Source organism: Pan troglodytes, chromosome 1, assembly GCF_028858775.2.
Source record: "Pan troglodytes isolate AG18354 chromosome 1, NHGRI_mPanTro3-v2.0_pri, whole genome shotgun sequence".
NCBI lineage: Eukaryota > Metazoa > Chordata > Mammalia > Primates > Hominidae > Pan > Pan troglodytes.
Window position 1 is genome coordinate 43,621,193 of NC_072398.2, and position 25,581 is coordinate 43,646,773.

The 25,581-nt window shown below is 54.5% G+C and overlaps 1 protein-coding gene and 1 non-coding gene across 5 annotated transcripts; both read left to right on the forward strand.

Moving 5' to 3' along the window:
• The first annotated feature begins 3,966 nt into the window (after window positions 1-3,966).
• Window positions 3,967-25,581, forward strand: BLACAT1 (BLACAT1 overlapping LEMD1 locus). 4 transcript variants are annotated; one of them, XM_054674066.2, is made up of 2 exons: window positions 3,967-4,574; window positions 19,406-25,581. In XM_054674066.2, the coding sequence occupies exon 2, from the start codon at window positions 19,442-19,444 to the stop codon at window positions 19,541-19,543; it is 102 nt and encodes a 33-aa protein (XP_054530041.1). In that variant the 5' UTR covers window positions 3,967-4,574; window positions 19,406-19,441; the 3' UTR covers window positions 19,544-25,581. The 4 variants fall into 4 exon arrangements, with proteins under 4 accessions (XP_054530041.1, XP_054530045.1, XP_054530048.1 ...); XM_054674070.2 differs by lacking the exon at window positions 3,967-4,574 and adding an exon at window positions 10,547-10,643; XM_054674073.1 differs by lacking the exon at window positions 3,967-4,574 and adding an exon at window positions 10,667-19,078.
• On the forward strand, window positions 12,071-12,166 carry MIR135B (microRNA mir-135b). Its single transcript, NR_035670.1, has one exon. It is a non-coding gene; the product is annotated as a microRNA mir-135b (primary transcript).

The window sequence follows — 25,581 nt, forward strand, 5'->3', positions numbered from 1 at the left end:
GACCTCAAGTCATCTGCCCATCTTGGCCTCCCAAAGTGCTGGGATTACAGGCATGAGCCACCACGCCCATCCAACTCCTATTTTTCTAGCCTTTCTGATTCCACCTGCCCTCCTCCATTTCACTGAAGCTGGGGCCTATCTTTGCCTTTTCCTCCCCAGGATCTCCCACAGAATGCTTCCTTCCTGTCCCAACCCTTCCACCAATATCACTAGATGTGAAAGTCCAAAGGGTTTTTTAAAAGACACCTCTAAAGTTCCCACTGATGTTATGCCCCAGTGTCTGAGGTGACCCGACCTGGTCTCTGTGTGGCTGAGAGAGTGTCTCTTTGTGCTGGCTGATGAATGGCTGCCCTGCACTGCCAGGACCTCAATCCCTGGAGGGTAACAGGAGAAAGCCCACTCCCCTCCTTAGGCTCTGCACCTGCTGCTCTCAGCTTTCTTTGGGGCCACAGGGTGGTTGGGCAGGGAGCTAGCTCACTAAGCCAGAAAAGAGCAGGACCAGGTCAGCAGATCAGGAGTCTCTCTCTGTCTTATCCTCTCTGGACAGAATGGAGCCGCTGAGGGGCTGCCCAGACCCACAGCCTTTCCTCCCCATGACTCCTGCTTTGTCCCCACACATCTCCTATTACCTGCAGGGATTTGGATCTCTCAATAGAAAGTGAGCCTGCTGGGATGCTATTTACCTCTGTGAACGAGGGTTTGAACTGTAGAATTTCTGGGCTGGAAAACATCTCACCTGGTTAGCCATCTTCACCCCTGCCTGAAGACACGGCACTGTGCAAACCTTCAGGCCAGCATCACTTTCTGAAGGAGACTCAGTGATTTTCCTCGATAATACATCTTGGTGCTTCAAACCACAAAACTCCATTCAGTTTAACAAAAGTGCACAGAGTGCCTATTTTAGTATTGTTTTTATGTTGTTTTACATATTATTAAAGTATTTCACTATTTATTTTGGACAGGTAATACATGCACATGGTACAACATCACAACTGCTAGAGGGGGAACAATGAAAGCAGGTGCCCCATCCACTCAGGTCCCCTTCCAGAAGTACCTATCATTAGCAATGTCTTGTGTATTTTTCCATAGACATTCGACACATATACAATTTCATTTAATCTTCACGACAGCCTTCTCAGATGGATATCTTAAATCCCATTTGGCAGATGAGGGAACCATGGCTCAGAGCGTGTTGGTAACAGTGGCAATTCCCATCGAAGTGCATGTTAAATCCAAAGCCCAAACAGTTTCTGCTATAACATGTTCCCAGATCTACCATTTAATCATTTCCTTCCCTTCTACCACAGCCTCTCACATCAGCAGGTTTGGCTCCAGAGCCTGGGTGTGCAGGGCCCTGTCCTAGGTGCTGAAGGCTCTGGTAGAGGCAGGGGATTACTTAGCCTCTACCATCATGGGCTCGTGGATAAGCTGGGAGGCTAGCAAATACCTGAAGTATAGTAGAGAAAAGGCAGGGAGCCAAACAATTGTGCTGGCCAATGAATTTGTACATGGTACTAAGCAAGCCACTGCCTCTTTCTGACTCTGTTTCCCTATCTGTCCGGTGGAGATAAACTTAACTCTCAGGGCTCTTCTGAGAATCTAGGGATAGTAAATGTATAGGAAAGCATACAATCCCAGAACATGGAAAGGAGTCTAGCCAGTGCTATTGATAGCTTCCCCCAGGTGAAGGCCAATGGTCACTAAATGAGGAGGTAAACAGAGTGGTGCAGGCCACTGGGGAGTGACAGATTGAAACAGGGATGTCATCATCTATGTTCTTTATTTTGGGGATGTCTTCAGCAGGGACAAAGTTGGTCCAATTGCAACCATCAGACACTAGAAGTTAAAGGGGGCTACAGTGTGGGGTTGGGCTCAGAAAGAGCAACACACAGGTAAGCCTCTTTCAAAACATTAGTCTTTGGAACCTGGAGAAATCTGCCTGGATTACACCTGCAAATACTACTCTGGGCAGCTCTCTAGCTCCTGCAGGTCCTTCCTAGGCCCACCTCACTCTGTTGTGTGCTCCCTCTCTGCAAGCTGGACGATTCACTGCTTTCTCATGAGCCAGTTACTAGCAGCTCAAGGGCCTCTCTACAGGTTTCTTCTGACCAGAACTCTTCCCTTGCCCCTCACCATCCCATCTTCACCCAGCTATCTTTCATCCTTTAGATCTCATTCCTCAGAGAAGCCTTTCTGGGCTCCCCAGTGAAGAGTAAGAGTCCCCATTATTAACACTCCCCAGATGTCTCCTGATTAGCTCATATGGCACTAGTCAGTGTCCATCTTGTCCACCAGACTGTGCACTCCAGAGGACTGGGCACCACATGCACTGGTTCACCTGTGTATACCCCCAATGCCTAGCACAGAGCCTGGCATGGAAGACATGCTACATTATTATTGAATGAATGGCTGAAGTTACTCAATCCTGCCTTTTGGGTTCAAACTTTGCCTGTACCTTGGTTTAGCACCTCTCACACTGGGATAACACCTCTGACTCCAGTATTTGTTGCTTTTTTAAAACATGATTGTCTCATCTGGATCTTCTTTTGCATTCCTGGCACCCAGCCCGTGTCATGGCACGGGTGGTGGGGGGCGGGGGGGGATCCTGCATATTTCTTGCTAAATGAATGAATTCTTGGCAGGAAGCTGCTTTGAACCAGAGGGCATTTCCTTCCAGGCAGTTAATGAGCTGTCTGCCAAGGTGGGCCAAAGGAAGGAAATTAGTAACAATATTGGACTGCAGTTGAGGGGGCTGGAGAGAGGAGAAAAGCAAAGATCCTTAGTGCCATCTCTTCTTTGTCATTGTGTGTGGGGCAGGACATGGGCCGTGGTCACTGAAGGGATCCTCTCGAGGGCTCTAAAAGCCCTCTCTGACTGAAGCGAGTTGGGCTCAGGTGACCAACCCCTGCTGCCCCCCCCCCCACTTCCGCCTCCTTGGGAAGGGGGCGTGGCGGGAGAGGAGGAAAGATACTGGGATCTTCGGCCTCTAGGCCTTTTTCCCTAGTATCTTCGTCCCCAAGACCCAAGCCAGAATTGGGAGGGGAGGGGGCTGAGGCCAAGCCGGGTGGCGGGGGAGGGGAGGGGCGGGGCCGCGCGGCCAGCCGGCTGGTGTCCCCTGGTGTCTGGAGCCGAGGCCCCGGGCTCTCGGCCTCCACGAAGCGAGGCGAGCCGGAGCTGTGCGGTGAATGCAAAGAGCCGGGAGAGCTCCCAGCCCGGCGCCGCCGACGGCGTCCTCAGCCACAGCCCAATGAGAAGAGAGCAGATAATTTATTCTCTAATCCCGGTTCGGGTACCCGGCGCTGGCGAGTGGCGGGGGTAGGAGGGGTGGGTCTCCTCTTCCTCCGTCCCCTCCCCCGCCCCTGCGGGCTCCCGGCCGCACACACACACATTTCCTGACAATTAGCGAACACACCTTGGCCGCGCGGCCTCCGGCGGCGGCGCCGCAGCTTTTGTCTCCCGCCCGCCGGGCTGCGAGGTGCGGGCGCTTAGGCGCGAAGTTGCAGCTCCGACGCGCTGCTCCGGAATGCCGGCCGACCGCGGCCGTCGGGGGGGCGCGGAGGGCGGGGTGGGCCGGGCACGCCGGCCCCGGGGCTGGGGGGCTGCAAAAGAGAGAAGAGAGACAAAAGTAAGGCAGCGCTGGCCCCTCTTCCTTTGTTATAACCCTGAGTGTGTGCGGGCGTGAGCGCGCGCGGGAGTGTCTGTGTGCGCGAGGGTGTGCATATGTGTGTGTGCATGTGCGCGCATGTGTGTGCGCGCGTGTGTGCAAATGCCTGCATATGTGTGCGGGTCGGGACCGGCCGGGGGCGGCAGGACCCGAAGGCGCGAGGCGGCTTCACCGGATTGGGAGTTGAATCGCGTCCCGGTCTTTCTAGCTGTGCCCGGAACTCGGGCGTGCGGGCAGGTAGCCTTCCCGCTCTCGCCAGTTCCTCCGAGTACTGAGCTCGGAGTTTGTTCACAGGCTGAGCCCGTGCTGGGGGTGTCGCAGCCTGGGCCCGGCCTGCAGGGGTGGGGGAGGAAGAAGCTCCGGCTGAGGGTCTGCCCCGACCGCAGAGGGCGCACGAGGGGGTCTCCCGGCACCGGCGCGGCGCCCACGCCGCCACAGGGGCCCCCTGAAACCCGGGTAGAAGCTTGTAATAGGCTTTGCGAGCCCGGGAAGGCGCGAGGCTGTGGAGGTGGCTCGTGGGGCCATGGAGGGAGTGGGGGGCGGCGAGACGGAGTCCGTCTAAATGCCAATTCCCAGAAGTTCAGCGTATCGGTTATTTCCTACCTTAATGCATATTTATGCCGCGCCGAAATAGGCTTCATAATTAACTCCCGGAGTCGTCCGCAGAGGTTAAAGGGACCCCGAAGATTTGTGCATTGATTGGGTACCTCGGCGGGGTGTGTGTGCGCGCGCGTGTGTGCGTGCGCCCCGTGCGAACCCATTGAAGAATAATTATTTTTCTCCACTGGAAGCTACAGCAGAGAATCGGACAAGGAGGGAAGAAAGAGATTGGTGAGGGGGAGAGAGAGAGAAAGAGAGAGAGAGACACAAAGGAAGTGAGTGCAAGAGGAGCCGGCTTAGCATCTAAACTGTGAGTACTGAGCGAAAACAAATAGGCAGAAAGTGCCGCGAGTTGGCGACCCCTTGGCCGGGTTGGGGGCCCGAGTGCGGCTGAGGGGGACTTTCCTCCCCGCCCCGGGCTTGGCTGGGCGAAGATGGGTCCCTAAGGCATGGGCGGGATGCGGGTTCAGGCACTCACCTGAAAGCTGACCGGCGGCGGGCTGCGTCAACCGCCGCCCTAGGTCGACCAAAGAGGAAGCCCCCTCCCCGCCCCCATTGCCTTTGTTCCTTTTAAAGGATTTTGCCGCTGGTGGGATTGAGGGGAGTGTGAGAGGGAGCCTTGGCTCCGGAGGTAGCCGATCCTCCTGTCCCCGCTGAGTGAAACCCGCTTGGAGTGCCTCCTCCGTTTCCTTTATACCCCATGGTATGGAGTGGTATGAGGAAGGGGCTGTAAAGGGGTTAGGGATCAGGGGTTTGTGACACCTGTGCATATGTTTGCTGGTACCCTTGGAACAGAGGGCCCCAGGAGACCCCAGTTTGGGGCCTGGGAGAAGCCATGTCAATGGGCAAAACCACCAACTCCAGTATGTGTGGAGGCAAACATGGTCCCAGGCTTAGAGGAGACACCAGCTACTCCCCACACACATCAGAGTCCTTCCTAGCCATTGTGTCTGTGGGGTCTAGGTCTGGCCAGACCTCTTGGCCATAAGCCTGCCTCCCACTGCCTCCCCCTCCCTGGGGCCCTTGCATGCCTAAGAAAGGCCGGAGCTAGGAGCCCACCTGGAGGAGGAGCTCTGGCCGGGTAGGGGCCCAGGAAGGCAGCTAGACGAGGATAGCTGCTCCCTTTCCTGAGAAAGGGTCCATAACAGGGTGCCCCCGGGGAACAAGAGCTGGCCAGCCCTGCCAGTGCTGAGCTGGTCAGGAGAGGGCGTCTGGGGGCCCAAGGGAGAGCCCTCCCTTCCAACCAACATTCCACAGCCTCCGTTTGGAAGTGCTTGTATACTGCCTTCCTTTCCTCAACCCTCATTAACAAATTCTTCTTTTGGTCTGATTTAATCTTTCCTGATGATTTTTTTTTTTTTTTTACATACCTTAATCTGCCAGTGAACAACTTTTCTCAACTTGAGCCTTAAGAAGGGCTAACTTTGGAGGAAAAGTCAGCTCTTTTGAGGCTGGGATGGGAACCCCTGGTCAAAGAGCTCTGAATTGAGGGGAAAGGGATTGTCCTCTAAGAAACCCCCTTCAGGGGTAATTTTGGTGGCTTATGCCCTCCAGGAGGACACAACGGAGGCCTGGGGCTGCAAACAACTTCTATCTCTCAGTCATTCAATGCTGGCTTTCCATTGCCCCACTGGGGCTGCCACAGAGGCAGGAAAAGAGGATCTCTCTCTCTCTCTCTCTCACACACACACACACACACACACACACACACACACCAGATAACACTTCCTCCAAGTAGTATTGGGCACTCTCTGAGACTCAGGGCCCCTCCCATTGCCCATACACCACCACCCCCCACCCCCATCCCACGCACCCCACGCACACAAAGAGAACATCCAGGAGTCTCAGAGCTGGGGACTACCATCCTAAAGGCATGAAGAGGAAGGAGAGACCCTCAACTAGGGAGGATCAAGTTCAGTGTAACCCTGGAAGAGGTGACATGAAGACTGGGTGGCGGGGGAGACCACAGTCCTGCTGACGTGACTGCTCTGAATTGCAGTCATATGCATATGGGCCTGTCTTCCCACTGGACTGCCTGCTGGGCCTCCCTGAGTGCTGTCTCCTGGTGCCTAGCACGGTGCCCATCCCACTGTCTGTGCTCGGTGCATATTTGATAAATGAGTGGTGTCCCTGAAGCCATTGTCCCCACCCTTCATCTCTGTCTGCCTCCTCCTCCAAGAGGTACTCCACAGGGGCTTGGGAGAGCCCAGTTCCATAGTTCTTTGGGCTGGGGCACCATCACCCCATGGGGGTTGAGGAGGGGCATGGAAGAAAAGGGGTGGGGGCAGGAATAGTGCTTGGGCAGACACTGAGACATTTCGATATTCATAAATTGCTCAGGTTGAAATGCATGTGAGTTTGCCAATGAGCCATTCTTATATTTTTCTTTAACAGCTTTATTGGCTGAGAGGCAAAACTGTGGCCTGGGTCCTGGACTTGGGGAGGCTAGATTCTTGTAACACAAGAACCTCCCTGTGTCCTCCCTCCCACAGCCCAACCTTGGAGCTTATTGGAGATCAGATGCAGAGGCTGGGGGTACCCAGGCTGCGGAGACTCCCCCAGCTTCTGCCCGTGTTTGCTCTCCTGCCCCTGGGTCTCTTGCTATCTTCATTGCCTGGGACTATTGCCAGGTCTCCTGTCTCTCCCTTCCCTAAGAACCCAGGGCTGCCAGGCTAGGACCTCCCTCTGTTTGCCTGGGAAGTCTCAGAACTGAGGCTCCTGGAACAACTAGAGAAAGCCCTTGGGGGAAAAATTGTGCTTTCCTGCTCAGTGGAGCAGTGCCCACCCCACTTTACCTCAGGGGGCTGGGGGCTCCCAAGCTGTTAAATGAGAGGGAACCTGAGCTGTCCATCCTTTGGAGTAGAGATGGGACCTCGGAGCAGAGGGGACCAGAGTCATGGGGAAAGGCTACCTAGTGGCCTTTCTCCGTAGCAAGCACACTGCTGGTCTAGTGCAGGTCTGGAGGACAATGTATGTGGGAGCCTGCTGGGTCCATCTTCATGAAACTAGCCTTCTCGTGCGTTGGTTCTGGGCCAGGGACTGCACCCACAGATCCGTCTCAACCACAACTCCGAATCTGCAGGCTTGTTTGGGGCAGATAGCAGAATCAGATCCCCTGAGGCTCTCTGAAGTTTCAGCAGTGCCTTCCCACCCCCATGTGAGTGGAATTAGATTTCCAGGCTTTGCTGCCCACTCACACCCCATAACCTGTTCCAGCCCAGGGACTCTCTTCCCTGAGGGGATAGGCATAAGGGAGCTCCAAGCACACACCAAGCCTGAAATATAGGAGAGCTTAGATCTCTTGCTCTTGTTTCCAAGCTTTATCAGCCATTCATTCATTCATTCATTCATTCATTGAATGTATACCTATACCATTCAGCCAACATCCATAGAATAATGTGAAATGCTTCTGATTTAGTCTTTTTGGATTGGAGTATATGTGGGGTGGTAAAAGCAAGTGGCTTTTATTTAGTATCTTCCTAATGTCCTGGTTCCCTTCCACCATGGGCAAAGGCAGGTCTGCTGAGCTCTAAGTCCCTGCAAAGGGTACATAAGTCTATGAAAGGCTCTGAGAGGATGAGTCAGCTCCAACGTAGACTCATGAAATTTTGGAGTTGTTGGGACCTTAGGTTTTATCTGTCTAACTTAATTCCAGATGCAAGGATCCCTTCTACATTAGCTTACCATTTATTGAGCAGCTACTGTGTGCCAGGCAGTGGGTCTGAGAAGTGGCTGTGCACCCTGTGTTTGATGATCTCTGGTGACAGGGAGCCCACTGGCTCCTGTTGGAACAGTCCTACTTCTTTCCTTTCCTGGACTGAGCCCAGTTTGCCCCCCTGGCCCTTCCCTCTGTGACTTTCTCTGCTGCGGAGGGGTAATGGTTCACTTTTCTGGCAAAGGAGTTCTCCTCCTGGCTTAGCCTCAACCAGAGCCATCTCCAACCAGTGCCCTGATGTGGGCTGAGGTCCAGGGTGGTGACTGTGTGCCCTTGAAGGAAATGGTGGGACTGGGGGCTCCCTAAAAAGGGAGTTGCTGCAGCCTGCTCCCCAGTGAAACAGGCTTTAGTTTTCATGCTGGACCTGGCTTCTGCAGCTTGCACTAAGATTAAGGGACTTGTTACTACAGAGGAGGGGAGGGCACACCCACCAGCCAATCAGGCCAGGGACACCTGAGGTCTCTTCTCCCCAGCCCTCCCTCCGCCTCTTCCCCCAGGCCCCCTCATCTCTCCCTGCTGCCTCCGGTTCTGCCTGTGCTCCACCTCTGCCTCCAGTTTCTCTTTGTCAGCATTCTTCTTTTCTGGCTGTCTGCTTTCTCTCTCTCAGGCTTCTCCTACCCTCTCCTCTAAGAGCAAAAAATGCCCATCCAGGCAAGTTGTAGCCTCCATCAACCTCAGTTTTCTCATCTACCAAATGGGAATAATAACAATAAATATTTGTGTTACTGAAAGATGATCATTAAGGGGGACCTAGATGCATGACACAGTTTTCACTAAAAAAAAAAAAAGGTTGCTTTTCCCCTTCTCGCCTTTTTTCTCCCATTGAGTTTCTTCTGCATTTCCATCTGCTATCACCTCTGTCCTCTTCTTCACAATTTCTCTCAGTGTCTCCATTCTGTGTCTCTCAGTTCCATCTCCCCCTCACTCCTGTTTTGTCTCCCACCTCCTTTTATTCCCTCTTGGTTACCCCCCCGACCACTCCCCCCAACTCCTGCCACAGGCGGCAGGGCCCAGGCTGTGCTGACAGCAAGGGCAGGCAAGCAGGGCGGGTGGCTGTCTCCACTTCTCATTAGAGGCCCAAGAATGTGTGGAGTCATGAGGGACAATGGGAGCCTGCGGCAGGAAGAATGGGGCCTCTGTTGGGGCAGAAGTTTCCCAAATCCGGCTGAATGGGAGTACCTGAGGGCCAGGGAGGGGTGGAAACTCCTGGAGAGGAGGCCACTGGTGGTAGGTGTGGGGGATGGGCAAGGCTCTAGAATTGGCCACCATGGGAATTCTTAGCATCTGTTGGCATTTCTGGGGAGAGCTCAGACCTCAAAGGTGACTGCCTCTCTCCCTGGAGTGGCCAAGGAGGAAAGGGAGGAAAGGGATCCTGGGGGACAGAGCCAGGGGAAGCTAAAGAGAAAATGTTCCAGTGGCCCTGTGAGGTGGCCCTTATACACAGTGGATATCCCTTGGGCCCCTTGGGCTGCTGGGCCCCAGTTCTCACCACCAGCAAGCTGCAGAAAGGTTGTGGTGGCCACAGAGGAGACAGGAATCGTGGGCATGGCTCCATCTTGAGGAGAGGGAGTCCTCGAGGTTCTCGCCCAGCAGTGGCCTTTCACTGCCCAGGTTCTCGGGATTGGAGGAAGCAGGGTTTTCCTCGGGAAAGGAGGTGAGGCTTGACCTGCTTCCTCTTTCTCCATATTTCAAGTGAGGTTCAGTCCAGCCTCAGACATGATGGCTGTCCCCACCTCCATCCCCAGCCCAGTCCCTCTGGCCCAGACACACCTTAGAGAGAGATGCCCTACTTCCACAGCTTACTTGGGGCTTGTCAGGTGGGCTGGGATTGGTAGGCAGGCCAGGGGCTGAGCCCTTCATGTGCCCAGGGATAGGCAGCTGGGATTGGCAGGCTATGGCTGGGAATCCGAGCGCAGGACTGGGTGAGGGTGGGTGGAGGGGGCCAGGCTCGAGCAGGTCTGAGAAAGGAAATGGAAGGACAGATAAGTGCTGACCTTGTCCTCCCAGGGCAGGGGAGTGGTGGGAGCAGAATAGGGGTATGGGTGAGGAGAGGAACCAGGGCTGCGGAGAAGGGGAGGGGGGCCAGGCAGGAGAGGGGGGCCTGCAGGGAGCCGTCTCAGGTCTCCTGCCAAAAATTAAACTATAAAAAAGCTGGAGGGGAGCGGCAGGGGAAGGAAGGAGAGAAAGGAGATGGGGAGGGAGGGAGGGACCAAACAGCCCCTCTGCACCAATAGCCCGGCAGGGGGACGTGAGTAATACATGGCTGGTTCAGAGGGAGTGAGATCAAAAGCCAGTAGATACAAGAGGTTTGTGCTTCACCGACCAGACAGCCAGAGGCTCAATGAGACCTTTGTTACTCAGGCGCAAGTCAGGGTTGAAGGAATACCTGACTGCCCCGCCTGCCCAGCCCGCCCCCACCCCCACCCCCACCATCCTCAGGGCTGGGGGAGGGGCCGGTCACAAGTGAGTCAAGTTGAGTTGGGTACAGCTCAGCCCTGGCCGGTGGTGGGCGGGCAGGGGGAGGGAGGAGGCCTGCCCTCGCTGGGGCGTGGAGCTGCTCGGGGTGAGTGGAGGAGTGAGTGGCTGCCTGGAAGGCAGGAAGTGGCTCTGCGGGGAATTGTGAGGCGGACTGCGAGGGAAAGGGGGCCTTGTTGAGTCCGCCAGGTGAGCAGCCCCTGGGACCCCCAGCCCCTGGCCCAGCATCCCTTGGGAGGGAGCTGAGGGCATTCTGCCTAGAGTCCATGGCTTTATGCAGGGCCTGGGTCTGGGGTTCTGGGGGCCCATGAGAGAGGAAGGAAAGGAGAACCAGAGGGGGTTGGGGCTGGGGCAGATGGCCCAAAGTTCAGGTGGGAGGCTGCAGGATGCCTGGTTGTTTGGCCCTGAAGGTTGGGCATGTCTGGAGTGTGTGGAGGGGCGTGCTGTGCTGTGCTGTGTGCTGTGTGCTGTGCTGTGCTGTGCTGTTGTTGGGGAATGCACGATTCCTGTCCAGTGAAAACAGGTTGCTTCTACCAGGATTGTGCAGGGAGCCAGCAAGTGTTGCCCTGGGGCTGAGGGTACAGTTGGGGTGGGAGAGGCAGCTACTCCCTGGCAGAGGCAGGGCCTGATCTGGGCCTGGGGCCTCTTAACATCTTACCCTGAGCCTGGGCTAGCAGGAGCCCTAGAAGCCCACTTCTCTGAAGCTGATGCCTGCAGCTGACCCGTCATGGGAGGGGGTGGGGAAATAGTACTTGTGATTAGAACACACCTTTTCCAGGGCCCTGAGACCTTGGTTCCCCTTAACTCAGCTCTTCAATCCAGTCCTAGAGATGTCTGTGCTAACCCCCATGTCCTGCCAATGAGAGCGGCAGGGCACTGCGCACCCCTCCCACAGCCTTGTCAGGGATGGCTCCAGAGTGAGCTGCCCTCAGCTTGGGGAGGTTTCAGCTGAAGCCCTCTTTCTGACTCCAGCCAGGTCTGGAGACAGAGATCTCACTCTCCTCTAAACTATGCAAGAATGGGTGTTGTCGGTAACCACCCAGACTGGTCTGGGTAGGTTGGCCCAGCCCCCACCCCTGGGGGCACTCAAGAAACCTATTTACCCCTCTAAACAAAGGGTAGGTCCTCATCGCTGCCCTCCTTTACCCAGACCCTCCTTTGCCCTCTGTGCTTCCAGTGGCTGGACTAGAAAGAGTTAAGCTTTGTAAAGAGGGAGCCCAACCTGGCCCCCCATCCTGGGTACTGGCAGCAGCAGCCTTGAAAAGATCCGGCCTTATTCTCTAGGGAAGGGGTAGTTAAGGACCCTGGGCAGGGGGCTGGAAGCTAATTAAGGGAATTTGAGGAGGTCCTTTATGGCCAGGAAGCCACCCCTCCTCATACCCTGGAGTGAGGACCATTGTGTGAGGCCTTTGTAGGGCAAGAACTGGAAACTCATTACTGGGATGGCTTTAGTGCAGGTGGTGGAAGATGGTGAGAGAATTTAACCTGGGGGGCCCAGTCCTGGAGGGAGGCAGTGTGGGTGGGTCTGGGGTCGGGGGTGCTGAGAAGGGGAGTGAGGGCTTCTCGGGTGCCCCAGCTTCTCGCTTCCCTATGAGATTCCTGCCGCTGGACCCCTCCACTCTGCTGTGGCCTATGGCTTTTCATTCCTATGTGATTGCTGTCCCAAACTCATGTAGGGCTAAAAGCCATGGGCTACAGTGAGGGGCGAGCTCCTTCTCCTGCGCAGCTGCACCTCCCATGGGACCAGGTTCGGAGCCAGCCACCAAGGGGCACCAGAAGGAGGCTTTGCTTGGGGGGTGGGGCATCACGGGATCTGGTAACCTGGGATCGGGGCTAAGCCGTGTGACCTTGGCCCAGTCACTTCCCTTCTGGCCCTGCTTCCTCACTCTGGAATGAAGAGACTGGGCCGGTGATTCCAGAGGGAGATTCCCTCTGAGGAAGGAAGGAGACCTTCAGGGTGTGCTGAGCTTTCTGAGTCAGTTCCTTCCCCCTTGCCAAATTACTGAGGCCTGGCTTATGGCCAGAGATTTGGGGGCTGAAGTCAAGGGCCTCAGGCCATGAAGACTTGGGCCTTTGCTCAGTGCCTCCAGGAAAACCTCACTCCTTCACTCCTTTCTCTGAGGTCAGCTTGGAATCCGCAGCCTTTTTTCTGTGTAAGGAGACATCTGGGCTCTTTCTGAGGCTGAAATGGGAACACTCCATGCCGGCCACGAGGGAAGAGGAGGTGTCTGCAGAGTGAAACTAGGAAGGCAGGTGCTCCCCCGAGCGACAAGCTGGACTCCAGGGTCCCTGGCTCCTGGTGTGCTACCATCTCCAGGAGCTGCCCCCTCCTGCTGTGTGTGAAGGGCACCAGCCCTCCCTGCCCCCGTCCTGCTTGTCACTCAGCTTGCTTGGCTCCTCCCTATGCCTGTCGCCACTCCCACATTCCTTCCCCTGCCCCCTTTTAAATCGGCCTGATTTTAGCCCTCCCATCCTGGAAGATTCCAACAGGTGGCTGTGGTGGAAGAGGAAGCATCCTCGTACCCCGCCTTCTACCCCCTGTTCCAGTCCCCAGTCTGTCTAAGACAGACCACTGAAGAATCACAGAAAGCACTAGATTTGGTATTGACAATCAGAAGGCAAGTTTCTTATAATATCTCAGAGCCCTTAATTTCACCAACCAACATTTACTGGGTACCTACTATGTACCCCATGATTCTAACTGCCTCACCTGCACTAACCCATTTCATCCTCAAGACAGTCCTATCTACTGTTAGCCTATTATGGGAATTCTGAGGCACAGGGAGCTAAGAAATTGGCCCACGTTCATATGGATAGGAAAGAGCACAACTGGGACGTGAACCCACATGGTCTGGTGCCAAAACCCATGCTCTTAGCACATCATGCTGCATATTGGGAGAGCCAACACCAGTGCATGGGAAAGTACTCTGAAAACCAAGGAGTGCTGTACCCAGACGGGAGGTTGTTCTCACGAGATCTCTATTGGATGCACGTCCACAAATTGGCCCCGTGGCCCAACTCCAATCACCCTTTGTCCATCACTGGTTTTCCTTTTCCCACAGGAGGTCGGGGGGAGCGGGGGGATCAGAACAATAGGAGAAGCAAAGAGAAATCCCAAGCCAGCTGGGTTTTTGCTGGGGCTGATCCAGGCTACTTCCCCTCCTGCCCCAGCTTAGATGGTGAAAGGAACAAGGCATGAGAATTGGCCAGGGTTTCTTACTTGCCCTCTGGGTTCTCTCACCCAGAGTTCAGAGATGGCTGGCACCTTCCTCCACCTCCCTCATTGTCCAGCTGCCCTGGGCCCACAGTGAGCCTATCCTATTCCCTACCCTGCTCTGAGGCTGTCCAGGCACCTGATTTCCTTCCCTTAACTCCTGATCTCCTAACTGGAAAGCCAGGTTAGAGCCATGCCACCTTCCTGCCCCCTGCAACTGGGCCCCTCCGGGGAATCCTGTTGTTCAGTTTGCCCGGGTAGTCCCCAGCACTGGGCTCAGCCTAGGAGGAAGGGTACAGATGAGCCATTCCAGAGATTATACCTCTGTAAAGCTCTAGCAAGGCAAGGGACTTTGTAGGGATGGCTGAGTAAATGTTTGTTGAATGAAGTACGAACTGGGAGAAAAGATGGATGGGGTAAAAGAGGTAAGTTGCCACCAGCAGGGACATAGAGCAAGCCCACAGCTCGGCAACTCACCCGAGACAGTCCTCGCTTTGCTGGGGCTGGGCCTGGATTGCTTCTGGGGGTTACAAAGGTGGATCTCCATTCTATTCTTTGTCTCTTGGCTACTGCCAATGGGACAGGCCTGGAGAAGATATGCAATTGTATATTTCACATGATTGTTCAATTGCATTGAATAAGCAAGTTGCCCTCATGTCCCTTCTCCCTGGAGGATTCACAGATCAGAGGGCTGTGTGTGTCCTGTCCCCTGCCTGCAGACGGCTGAAACTTTATTCCCAGCAATCTAAGTCTTTTTTACAGTCCTCAGATATACCCAGCATAAGGCCTCCCTTGCGAGAGTGGGCCCATGTTTAACAACACTGAATTCAGATGACTCTCTCTTATTGTATTTGTTCCATTTTCAGTGGAAATAGAGTTTGACTACTAAGCCCTACTCCTTCCTAAATATAAAGACTATTGGGGAAAAAAAAGTCTCTCTCCCCATCTTTCAAAAGTTTGACACTAAAGTTTGACCTTTGGGGTTCATTCTGGCGCTGACAGTCTGGTCCACCAGATTCCCAGCTGCTGCTGCCTGTCATGTTGCCCACTCTTAGGGTGGGCCAGCCTCTGCCGAGCCAGGCTGGAAAACACTGAGTGCAGGCCACAAAGACATTTCAGGACTATTGCTGCTCTGACCTCTCCAGCTCCCAAGAATCTCAGAACCACTGAGAATGCTTGGCTGCCCTTGCAGTCTGGAAAAGTGGAGGGAGCTTTCTCCATAGGTGGGCAAGCAAGATACAAGGGTGGCTGGCCTGGCAAGCTAGGGTCTGTGGTCTCTGAAGGCCATTGGAGGCAGAGGCCTTGGCCTGTGATTCCAGAGAGCTCGGTGAGCCAGAGGCTAGAGCTCAGGCTCAAGCAGGCCAAGAAGGAGTTAACCTCCAAGGAGAATGCGGGCTTCTCCCAGACTGGAGGTCTGTGCCCAGTTTTGCTGGTGCCAACTCCGGGAAGAAGTCCTGGGATCTGTAGTTTGTGCCACCACCCACCCCTGGCCTGCCTGTTTATCAACACGGTCTTGTAGACTACAGTTCCCAGAAACCTGCAGAGGCTAGGCTTTGGGGGAAGGGGTGGGGAAGGAGGCTCCGTGGCGGCCAGAGGGAGAGGGAGAGGGAGGAGGTGGGGAGAGAAAACCCAATTCACCCCCTTCCTTTTTAATTCTTTCTCCTGGTGTGTCTGCTCCACCGCCCGAGCTAATCCCCCAAATCCGGTCTCCTAAGCCGCAGCTGCTTCCCTTCGCAGTGATGAATGGCTCAGGGAGGGAAGGTGAATTCATATTTTAATTACTGAGGCGCGGTGCTAAGGGAGCCGGGGAGGGGGCGGAGGGCTCAGCTTTGTTCTAGAGGCGTCGAGGGCACACCCTCCTTACTGGGTCACTTCTCTTTTGCCCTTTACCTGGGGTGGGGGGTGGCGGGGAGTTAAGGTGGGGGTTGCCTTGCTGAGAGTGCCTCTGCTCTCTGCCTTGGGAGATGAAGGGATGGGTCGTGGGGGGCGCAATATCCCTCCTCTTGTTTATCAGAGAATTGCTGGCATGCCCCAACACTTTTAAATAGCTTCCTAGCCTTCCACCCCTGCTGCCGCCCACTTTGATGAAGGACATTGCCAAAATTCGAGACACCTAGGAGTTTGTGGTCTGCAAGCCTGGGGCCCTGGATTTCTCTTTATCTTACTTTCTGGCCTGCTCTGAGTCTCCTCTTTCTCTTGGTTCTTCCACATGTTCATGCTGTCTCTGACTCACTGCCCCATTTTTGCCAGAGGTGCAAGGGTTGGAGGACCCCAGGAGAGTATCTGGCACAGAGAGATGTGGGGGTCAGGCCAAGGGAAAGGATCAGCAGGGAGGCCAAGGAACCTCCTAGTGGTGGGGGAGGATGGATGCTCTATGGATTGGCATCTCTTCTGCTTGGCTCCCACAAAGCTGGCTGGGCAGAGCATCGTCTGTGCCCCCAGACCGTAAACCATCTTGGACCTGAGCTGGGAAAAAGCCAGAGAGGAGGATGGGGAAGAAGCCAGGGCCAACAGCTTGCAGTCAGATGCAGCCAACTGTGTGGTAGCAGGAGGTTTGTCCAGTGTCCACCCTGCCTCTCCATCCTATTCTGGGCTTCTGTTTTTCTGGGGGCTGTTTTTCCATTCCTTAGTCCCTCCTGGACTATGGGTATGGAAAAGGAGGGGGAGGATGGGAGGGGAGTTCCCATGATGAGCTCTGATGAGTGGGGAGTGGACCCAGGTGCTAGTCCAGACTCCTCCCCCTCAAATAGACGCAGCAAGGGGACCTGACTTCAGGGAGCCTGCAGCTGGTACTGGAGCCCTCTGCCAAGGGTGAAGGGGTAAAGTCAGGGAAGAGAGTCGACAGGACTCCTGCTCGAGCAAAGCAGAGAGGAGCAGAGACCACAGCCTGGCAGAGGGACTCCCCAGGTACCTGCTGCTGGGGACTCTGAGGAAGGAGTGGGGTTCATAGCGGGCAGGGATACTGAAATGGGTTGGAATTCTCTGCCCCATATCCCCCCACTTCAGGGGCTGGCCCGGCAATCTGCATGCTGCAGACAGAGCCCAGGCAACCTCCGGGACATGGAGTTGTGCACCTTACAGTGAGGACCCTTTTAGAGACCCTGTTAGAGAAGAGGAAGGATAACCAGAGCACTTTAGAGCAAAGATCTGAGCAGAATAACCAGGCCCTGTTTGTGATAATTTCTACTCTTAGATACAAGGACCCAGGAATCCCACTGAGGCAGCCAGCCCTCGAACACCTCTCGAGAGCCAGGCTACAGCCCCTAGCCCAGCTCCTGGCCAGCTTCATTAGCTCTCCTTTCCTCTGATGTGTAGGTTCTGGTTCCTGTGACCTCACTCCCCATCCTTCCCTACAGTGACAAGCTGAGCAAAAAAAGCCAGGATTTTCTTAAATTCCCCAAAGGACCCTGGGGAGGAACGGGTCATTTAAGGGGGTATATTTTGCTGTTTTTAAGAAAGAACAGTCATTGAAAAGGAAGTGGGGTGAAAAGGAAAGGGGATCGATGCACTCTGGGGCCAGAGACCCTGAGCTGCACCTTGACCTGTTTGTGGGGCTGCTACCTGCCTGGCTTGTTTTAGTTGGGAGTTCCTTCCCAGATTAGCCTTGTTGTGCCTGTCAATTTCTCCCCATGTATTTTTCAATAATCATGGGACTGCTTTGTTGATCATACCCTTGACTTATATCCCCAGCAAGAGAAGTGCACGTGTGACAATAACTGATTACACGGGAATCCACCTGCCCTCCCTCCCGCCCTCTTTCCTGATCAAGTTAGGATTCCAGCCCCTTAGGTTTGGGGTCTTAGTGTTAAACCTTGCCTAATCTCCTGGTACACTGAAATGAGGTAATGAAGGCCCAGAGAGATGTAGCCACTTGCTTAGGATGACACAGCATGTTAGCATCAGAGCCAGGAATAGAACCCAGGCCACCTAAGTCCCAGATTGGATCCCTGTCTCTCTCTAGGTTTGTCACAGGAGGGATCCAGAGATAGCTGCAGGGGATAGATCTAGAAATATAGTAGTTGTGTCTTGGCTCTATATATATCCTGGAGGTTGCTCTCTGCTAACTATATATACTCCACCAGAGTGGGTGTGTAAATGATGCTGGAAATCGGGTTATTAAATAACCAGCCTACCTACCCATGCTGACTCAAGCTGGGCCTCCTGCCCATCCAGCTGGCCAGTGGAAATGCATTGCACCTATTAATTACAGCTATTAGCTGTATTACCAGGACGCCGAGAGGCTGAGGGAGGGGAGAACCTTGACAGGATTTGGATCCACCGGGCACTGTGCTTGGTGTGGGCCTCGGCTCTGTCTGGAGAAACACGAAGGAAGTTTTTCCGAAAGGGCAAGGTTGTCCAGACCAGTGGAACTGTCCAGAGAGCCACCATCTGGGCCATGCCACATTCCTCAAAGGCAGTGAAACCACTTTGCACATGTGCCTTGCTAGGGTAGCCCAGGACATCCTATGCAATCTCTATTGCTTGAGGGGCTGGAGAAGGGAGGCGCCTCATGCTTCCCTATTCCAAACCCCTTCAGCATAGCCCTGTGCCTCCCTCCTTCCCCGCAGCACTTGGGCTTCACTCACCTGCTTGCCCCCATGTTCTTCCTGGAGAGAGGAGTCATTCAGACCAGGCCCCGGCCTGACCTCCACGCAGGGCGCTTTCCTTCCTTTGTTCTCAGCTTCTCCGCTTGAGTGGCTTGAATGCACTTCTGCTCCCTTTCTGTAGGCCCAGGGGCAGAGGAAGGGCAGAGAGGTGAACTGGAAAAATCTGCAGGTGGCTAAGGCTAGGGAAACCTAAATGAGCCTTTGGAGAAAGGGATACTCTTGCAGACTGAAGCTGAGCTCCTGAAGCTCCCTCTCTTCCCCAGCCAGACTGCAACAGATGCCAGAGCGGCCCCTGGCTCCTGCTGAGGGCCGGGTCAGCCAGAGGTGGGGGACAGCGTGTCCAGCTGGGGCAGATCCAGCCTCAGCCTCTACCTCAGACTTATGTGCCAGGGAAGAAACCATGTCTTTACCCTTTTGTATCTACCTCTCAACCCTTTGCCCAGCATAGGTGCTAAATAAAAGAGCCTGTTGGCTAAAAGAACCCTCTTTGCTGTCTCTTCTCTGCATGGTGAGGATGGGATTTGCATTGCCCTGAGCAGTCAAAGGAAGGGTATAATTGCTCCCTATAGGCTTTCCTAGGGTGTCAGACAACTTGGGGTTGTTAAGGAAGGGAGGAATCTGACTCGGTCCCAGGTGTCAAAGTAAAGCTACACTGGATGAAGGGGTCCGCATTTGGATGGAGGAGGGCCTGTCGTGTGTGCAACCTGCAGAAGCGAGTGGAAGCCCCCAGCTAGAACCTGGTGTATGGTGGCACAAGCCGGAGGCTATTTTAAGCCAGCTTGCTTCCTGTTCCCCAACCACAGGTATATGGTGATGAGGTGGGGCAGAGCCGGTGGGAGGGGAAAAAGGAGGCAGCAGCTGGGCATTCTCTTTCCTCCCTTGGACTCACCCAGTCTCCAATGTGAGGAATGACATCAGCTCCACACAGATCAGGAAACACTGAGGTTTCAAAGAGCTGTTGTTTGGAGGCTTGACTCCTCCCCCAGCCGGTGTGAGAGACCTAGCGGGCCGCCTCAGGGAGTGGCAATGACTGGGCCAGACCCAGAGGGTTCTGGGAGCATTAACCCCAGCTTGCTTCTCTCTTCCTGCCTTTCTCCTGCCCCCTCTCCCTCCCCTGCCTTTCCCTGCAGATCTCTGGTGAGTGTTCCCCCAGCCTGGCGTAGGGCATGCCCCAGTTCACTTTCGCCTGCTTCTGTGGTCTCCACGGCTTCTGCAAAATGAAGAGGAAGAAGGAGGAAGTTCACAGAGAGCGGGAGACGGTGGTGTGATCAGAACCAGGGCCCCTCCATCAAGCCCCCAGCAGGTCCCAGGCCTGATGGTGCCTGCTTCTGGCTGGGGCTTGGAGCAGGAAGCCGTGTGTGTATCTTAAGTCTTGATTTAGCCAGTGCTCTTCTCAGCCTGACTCTCACCCGAGGGCATCAGCCTCCTGTGTGCCTCTCATCCTCCTCATGCCCACACCCATTAGCTTCCAATTCTCAGACCTCCTTGGAGAGAGGCCCCAGCCACACAAGGGGGAACCCCAGGACCTGCCGCATGCCTTCCAGAGACTGAGAAGCCCCAGGGAGGCCAAGGAGTGAAACTTCTTTCCTGCCCTGAGAGCTTCGGGGGACTCTTCTCAGGGTAACCGCATGAGGCATGTGCCACCCTGGGCTGGGAGAGCTGTTGCTAAATGGGAAACTGGCAGCTCTAGCAGAGAACTTCCAGCAGCCCTGACCCTGGAGAAGGCGGAAGTGTGAGACTCTCCTGGGATTCCAGGACCTGGGGCAAGAGTCCTTTTCCAGCCCCCTGCCAGCATCCTCCTGGGCCAGGTGGGGCCAGGCCTGAGGTGGCCAGCCCAGTGAGGAGGAAGGCAGAGGTGGCCAGTGGCTCCGTGGCTCCCTCTGTTCTTGCTCTCCAGAAAGCAGTGTTTCCTCCAGCCCCGGCCCTGACCCACCCATGTTCATGATGCCTGTGCCTCCTTGCCAGCGTCACAGATGTGGGGAGGCCTGTTCCCCAGGCCCTGACTCCCCTCCTCAGGGACTGTCTTGCCGTGGCCAGACTGAGGGACCCCTTTCCTGGACTGAGCCGTGCCCTCCCTCGATTCTCCTGTCTCCCCTGCCTTTTTCTTCTCTCCTCAGAAGCCAAAGAGGGGACTGTGTTTGTATGTGGTGCCTTCAGTGGAAACTCTTAGGGTAGGGGGACCTCTAGGACCTTGCTCGACTTTTTCCCTCATCCCCCACCCCCGCCAACCTTCCAGCTTCAGCCTCTGCCCTTACCCCCAGCCCATTTCCAGGAGGTAGGAAGCAAAAGAAAAAAGCATTTCCTTCCCTCTTTCCTTCTTCCTTCCTTCCTCTCTCCCTTCATTTTGGTATAACTTAGCCTTTTGTCTTTGATCCTGGAGTTCTCCGGGGCTAGAAGACATGCAGAGAGGAATGCCAGCAGCAGAGATGCTTCAGGCAGATTCTGTAAGCCTGTTCTCCCTCACCAGGGAGCAGCTCAGCCAAGGAGCAAAGTCAGACCCCCTCTAGCTCCCCAGGGACAGAATAGCCCTTCTGACAGGTAAACAGGTGACCTGGGTAGAGAGGGCAAGGCCCCAAGATAGGAGAGTCTGGGCTCCCCTTTCCTTGGAATGTGGGCCTCTCTGGGCAACTAGGGAGGGCAAAAGTCTTCCTCGGCTGGTTCGCCCAAAACCTGGGAGAAGCAAGGGCACATTCTATGCTGGCAGCCTCTGCCTGCCCAGCTCATGCCCACACTCAGGGGCCTTTCCTGGGCTTTGGGCAGATTGGGTGGGATTCAGGTTGTCTTTATGAGGCTTGAGCACAGCTTGAGTTCCTCCTCCCATCCTCCAACCCCTTCCTTTGCCCCTACCTCCTAGCCCCCACCTTCTACAATCTGTTATTTCCTTTTATATCCAAAGAATTATAAACAGAAGTCCTTCCCTCAAGGGAACCGCAAGATTCAGCAATAAAGGCCAGTGGGGTCACAAAGGACAGAAGAAAAACTCCCTGGTTCTTTGTCCTCTTGGATAGTAGAGGCCTTGGGTGAGGCAAAGAGATGGGCAGAAAAAGTTACCTTGATACAGAGGCCAGAGAGCCTCCTGGAGGGCATGTGTTTCCCTAGCGGTCACCTGCGAGGCTGCAATCCTAGAAAAGTCACTTCTGTGGCAGAGGATGAAATTGTATCCCCGGAGACTCAGAGATATTGGGTGTTATGTCCTGACCACACAGGCTCACCAGGAGGAAAGGTTAGGAAAGTGGAGAAAGTACGTCCTGGGGAGCGGGTGGCCGAGGAGAGCTTTCCCCTTGTGCGCCTCTCAGACCTTGGCAGGGATTGCAGCTGCAGGGGTTTGGCAGTGAGCCCATCCAGAGAGCTTCCTCCCCCGGGAGAACTCCCTTGGTTCCAGAGGGATACTAGATATCTTGAGCCCTGGCTTTGGGAACATGGGTGGGGTCCCAAGGTCAAAGTGTTCTGAGTGGAGGTCCAGTTGTCCTCTGCCTCCAAGCCGGCAGCCCCTTCTTCACCCAGGGCTGAGGTTGGGGCCAGCACTGCAGCTGGAATTGTCTGAGCAGGAGGTAGCAGCTTCTAGCCAGGCACACCCCAACCCCACATTCTATTGTCCCTCAGTTTCCTTCTCAGGAAAATGGGGACTTTGCTCCTTTTAGCATCTCAGGAAGCAGTCTGGACACCTGTGCCCTCCTCTAGGCCCTTGGATGAGCCCAGGGAATAGGGAAAGGCCAAAGCAGCCCCAGCATTCGCAGACCCTGCGCCCTGGGCCTCTGACTTCGGGCCAGGCTTCTGCTCCTTCTAGGGTGGGCCAGGCTGCCCTGCCTTCCCATCCTCTCTCCATGGTTCTCTCCCAGAGACTCCACCTTGAGGTGGGGGCCCTGAGCTCTTGGGGTGAGGGAGGGGCACATGGGTAGATGATTCTGTGGAGGAGATCAGGCCTCTTGTTCTTGCTGCGTGGCACTGATTCCTCCTTGCAGATGGGTGAGGGGGCCAGTTTTCCCCATCTGTAAAGCGAGGACTTCCCATGGCCATTTTCCCTCTTGGGCTTCAGGCTGCTGAATGGAAGATCAAGAAGTGTGAAGGGTGCTTGGGGTCCTTGTGACTTGAGTGTTGCCTAGGACCCTGGCCCACAGGACCCAAGGGGCTTCTTGTCTCAGGTTGAAACCTTTTTATCAGAATGTCATTTCCTTCTCTGCTCCCAGGGAAGGGCTTTTTGCATGTAGCATATGGGTTCATAGAAATATATAGGGAGATTGTTATTTTTAGAAAAAAAAAAGCAATAATTAACTAACTGAAATACACATGAAGTGTTAGAGTGGGATGCAAGGAGCACTGAGCTGGGAGCCAGGTCTCCTGGCTTCTAGCCCTGCTTGGAAACTAATGACCTATGTGACCTTAGACTAGTCATGTCTTATTTCTGAGACTCAGGTTCCTCAACTATAAATAGGGGATTACATGAATTTCCTCTTAAGTCTCCTTTGGAGTCCAGGGCTCTGTGAGTCTGGGAAGTTGAGCCTCAGTGGGGCATAGGGTTGTGGAACCAGAGGGTCGCAGGTTTCCTCTGCCCTCACAGATGCACTCCGTGCAGACAACAGACATATCTGGAGGGTGGATGGAAGTGGTATGGTGGCTCTGAGAAGTGAGAAGGGGAGTGAGAGGGAAAGGCAAGTCACCCAGAGCTTCTGCTAGAATCTTCCCCTAGCCAGGGCCCAGGACTCCTTGCAGTTCTGCCTCTCTTCCCTCCTACAGCCAGGCCCAAGGGGAGTAAGTCAGTTGGCCTAGACTCTGACTTCAGGTCCTGTCTAGGCCATCACAGGCGCCACTCTCATGTACGTTCTCACTTTCTCTCTGTCACATACACACAGCATCACCACCACCACCACCACAACCACCTGCAGATAGATGCTCAAGTGATTCTAGAAGAGATCTCAAGGACTGGCGCTCTGCTCCAGTTATGTAACCCATGGGCTTCCCTTTGCACAGCTCCTCATGTGCCCATCTCCATGCTGATCAAACCACCCCACCTCATTCCTTGCCTTCTGCAAGGGGAAGTGCCTCAGGCTGGAGTTTGTCCTATCTACAGACTGAATATGCATTTTGCCCAGTGGCTGGAGAGTTGCTGGTGGTGGAATGTGCTGGTGATTGTTTCTGGATGGAGAGCCACAGCCCCCCAGTGTTCTGCCATGACTGACTCCTGACCTTGGCAAATTGCCTCCTCTCTCCCAGCCTCCTCCATAACAGGTGGCGATGAGTCCCATTTCCTCCCTACCTCACAGGAAGGCACGCATTATAAAGGGCACACTTATCAGATGTGCCCAGATGTGGCTGGAACTTTTGGAGACAGATACTTGGTTCACAACTGCAAAGGTGGGCTTTCACCAGAGAAGAAAATCTCTGGGCTGCTGAGTTCAGTGGGCTCCTTGCAGGCTGGTCCAGGAAGTCTGGTGTTCCTCCTGAAGGTGGCTGCTATGTCCAGCAGGTGATCAAGCTGACAGTACCACAAGAACCAAGAAACAGAATCTGTTCCCAAGGAATGAACATTCTATCTCTCTGACCCAAAAGCAAGAGCAAGAGAGAGCTGTCACCATCATCACCCTGCTCCCAACACAAACACAGCCCCCCAAGTCCATATTGCTGACAAGGGTGTCTGCCTTGTCAGGGTGAATCCTCTGGACCCCCAGGCCATCCCTGGAGTGGTCAGTGCCCACTGTGCCGGGGTTATTGTGGCCAGTCCGCCTGGGTTCGCTTCTCTAAATTTCCATGGCGTAGGAACTATAGATCATGAAGAAGAAACAGGAACCTTGACTCTTCACGGAGGAGCCCAGGAGGTCAGAACCATCCACCAGGAGGGTGAGCGGTAGCTGCCCAGGGCATCCCTGGAGGAAGTCGTCATACTGAAGAAGAAATTGCCAAAGCCAAGAGCTCCCAGACCTGGGCAGCTCAGGAGCTGACAGAAACCACCCCCCAAGTCTGGAGTTCAAGGGTTTTCCTCGTGGGCTGCTGGTCTGTCTCTTTCCCTTCTGGGGCAGCCGTCTCTCCTCCTTCAGCTCATTCCCGTGTTCCATCTGAGGGGCGGGAGGAAGGCAGGAGGGGGAGATGGCAGGACCCAGACAGATCCTCAGGACTCTCCCAGCCTCTGTTGCCATGGCAACACTGCTATTTTTATCCCGTTGTTCATGATGCTCAAAGCTCTAACTTTCTCTGTTCCAGAGAGGCCAGGCTGGTTTCTGCCCTCATCCTTTAACACAGCATCTTCTCCCAGAGGCCTGAGGATGGGAAAAAGTGATGGAGAAAAGGGGAACCCCTAAGGTCACCCCTCAGCCAGGGGGAACTGTTTAACAGGGGTTTGTCTCTGCCCTTTTGAGCCTTTGGTTTTCTACCTGGCTCAGGCACCCAGGTTTATGTTTTCTAGATCAAAACTCTGCATGGTCTCCCTGAGAGACTGCTCCAGAGAGAAAAGAGCTGCCAATCAGGATGGATTTTTTCCTACACAGGTATGACACTGCAGCCACTTCCCTTCTTGGGAAAATTAAACTTCATTCTGAAGAATGTCCTGTTGGTGGTATAAGCCAACCCCCGCCCTCCTAAAAGGGGATAGATAATTAAATTTGGTTAATTAGCAATCAGATTCACTGGGGAATTGAAACCAGTACTTCCCTTTCTTCTGTCCCTCCACCAAAGAACCGGAACAAATGGCTTCATGTCTTTGTCCAGTCTTTCTGCCTAAAGCAAAATAGCATATATTCTCCAGGCTGAAAAGTAGATTCCTCCTCACCCCTACTCAAGACGGCCACATTTCAATCCAGGCTCTTGAAGGCAGGGTCTAATGAAAGGATTTCTGTTCTTTCTCTGTCTGTTCCCTCTGGCCCAGCTTCTAGTCCTCTCCTTATGTCCCCACCTCCATGGCAGTGGCAAGAGACCCCTGAGAGTCAATGGTGCTAACGTTCCCCACCTATATACCCCTATGTAGTTTATCGAGATTTGAACCCAGCACCTGGGTGGCTGTGTTGGGCGGATACATTTCACATCCTCAAGACCACAACCCTGGCGACAGGTCTGGATAAATTCTGTAAAGTAGCAATCTATATCATGCTAAACTCCTGCACTGAGGTTCTACCTCGGCTGAACTGACTCGTGGATGGTTAAGTTTCCTGGGGTGGCTGGAACCCATTTACTAAGCCTCTAATTGGTTTCATTTTGGCTCAAGTTGCATGGTTTCCCGAATCTATGCACCTGGAGTAAGCACTTTTCTGGTTGCCACTGGAAAGCATGCCGGCAAACGCTGCTCTGTTAATTGCTGTAATAAACAGACTTTATTATA

Coding starts and splice junctions, on each gene's coding strand:
- BLACAT1 (XM_054674066.2), top strand. CDS start 19,442: ATGCCCCAGTTCACTTTCGCCTGCTTCTGTGGTCTCCACGGCTTCTGC.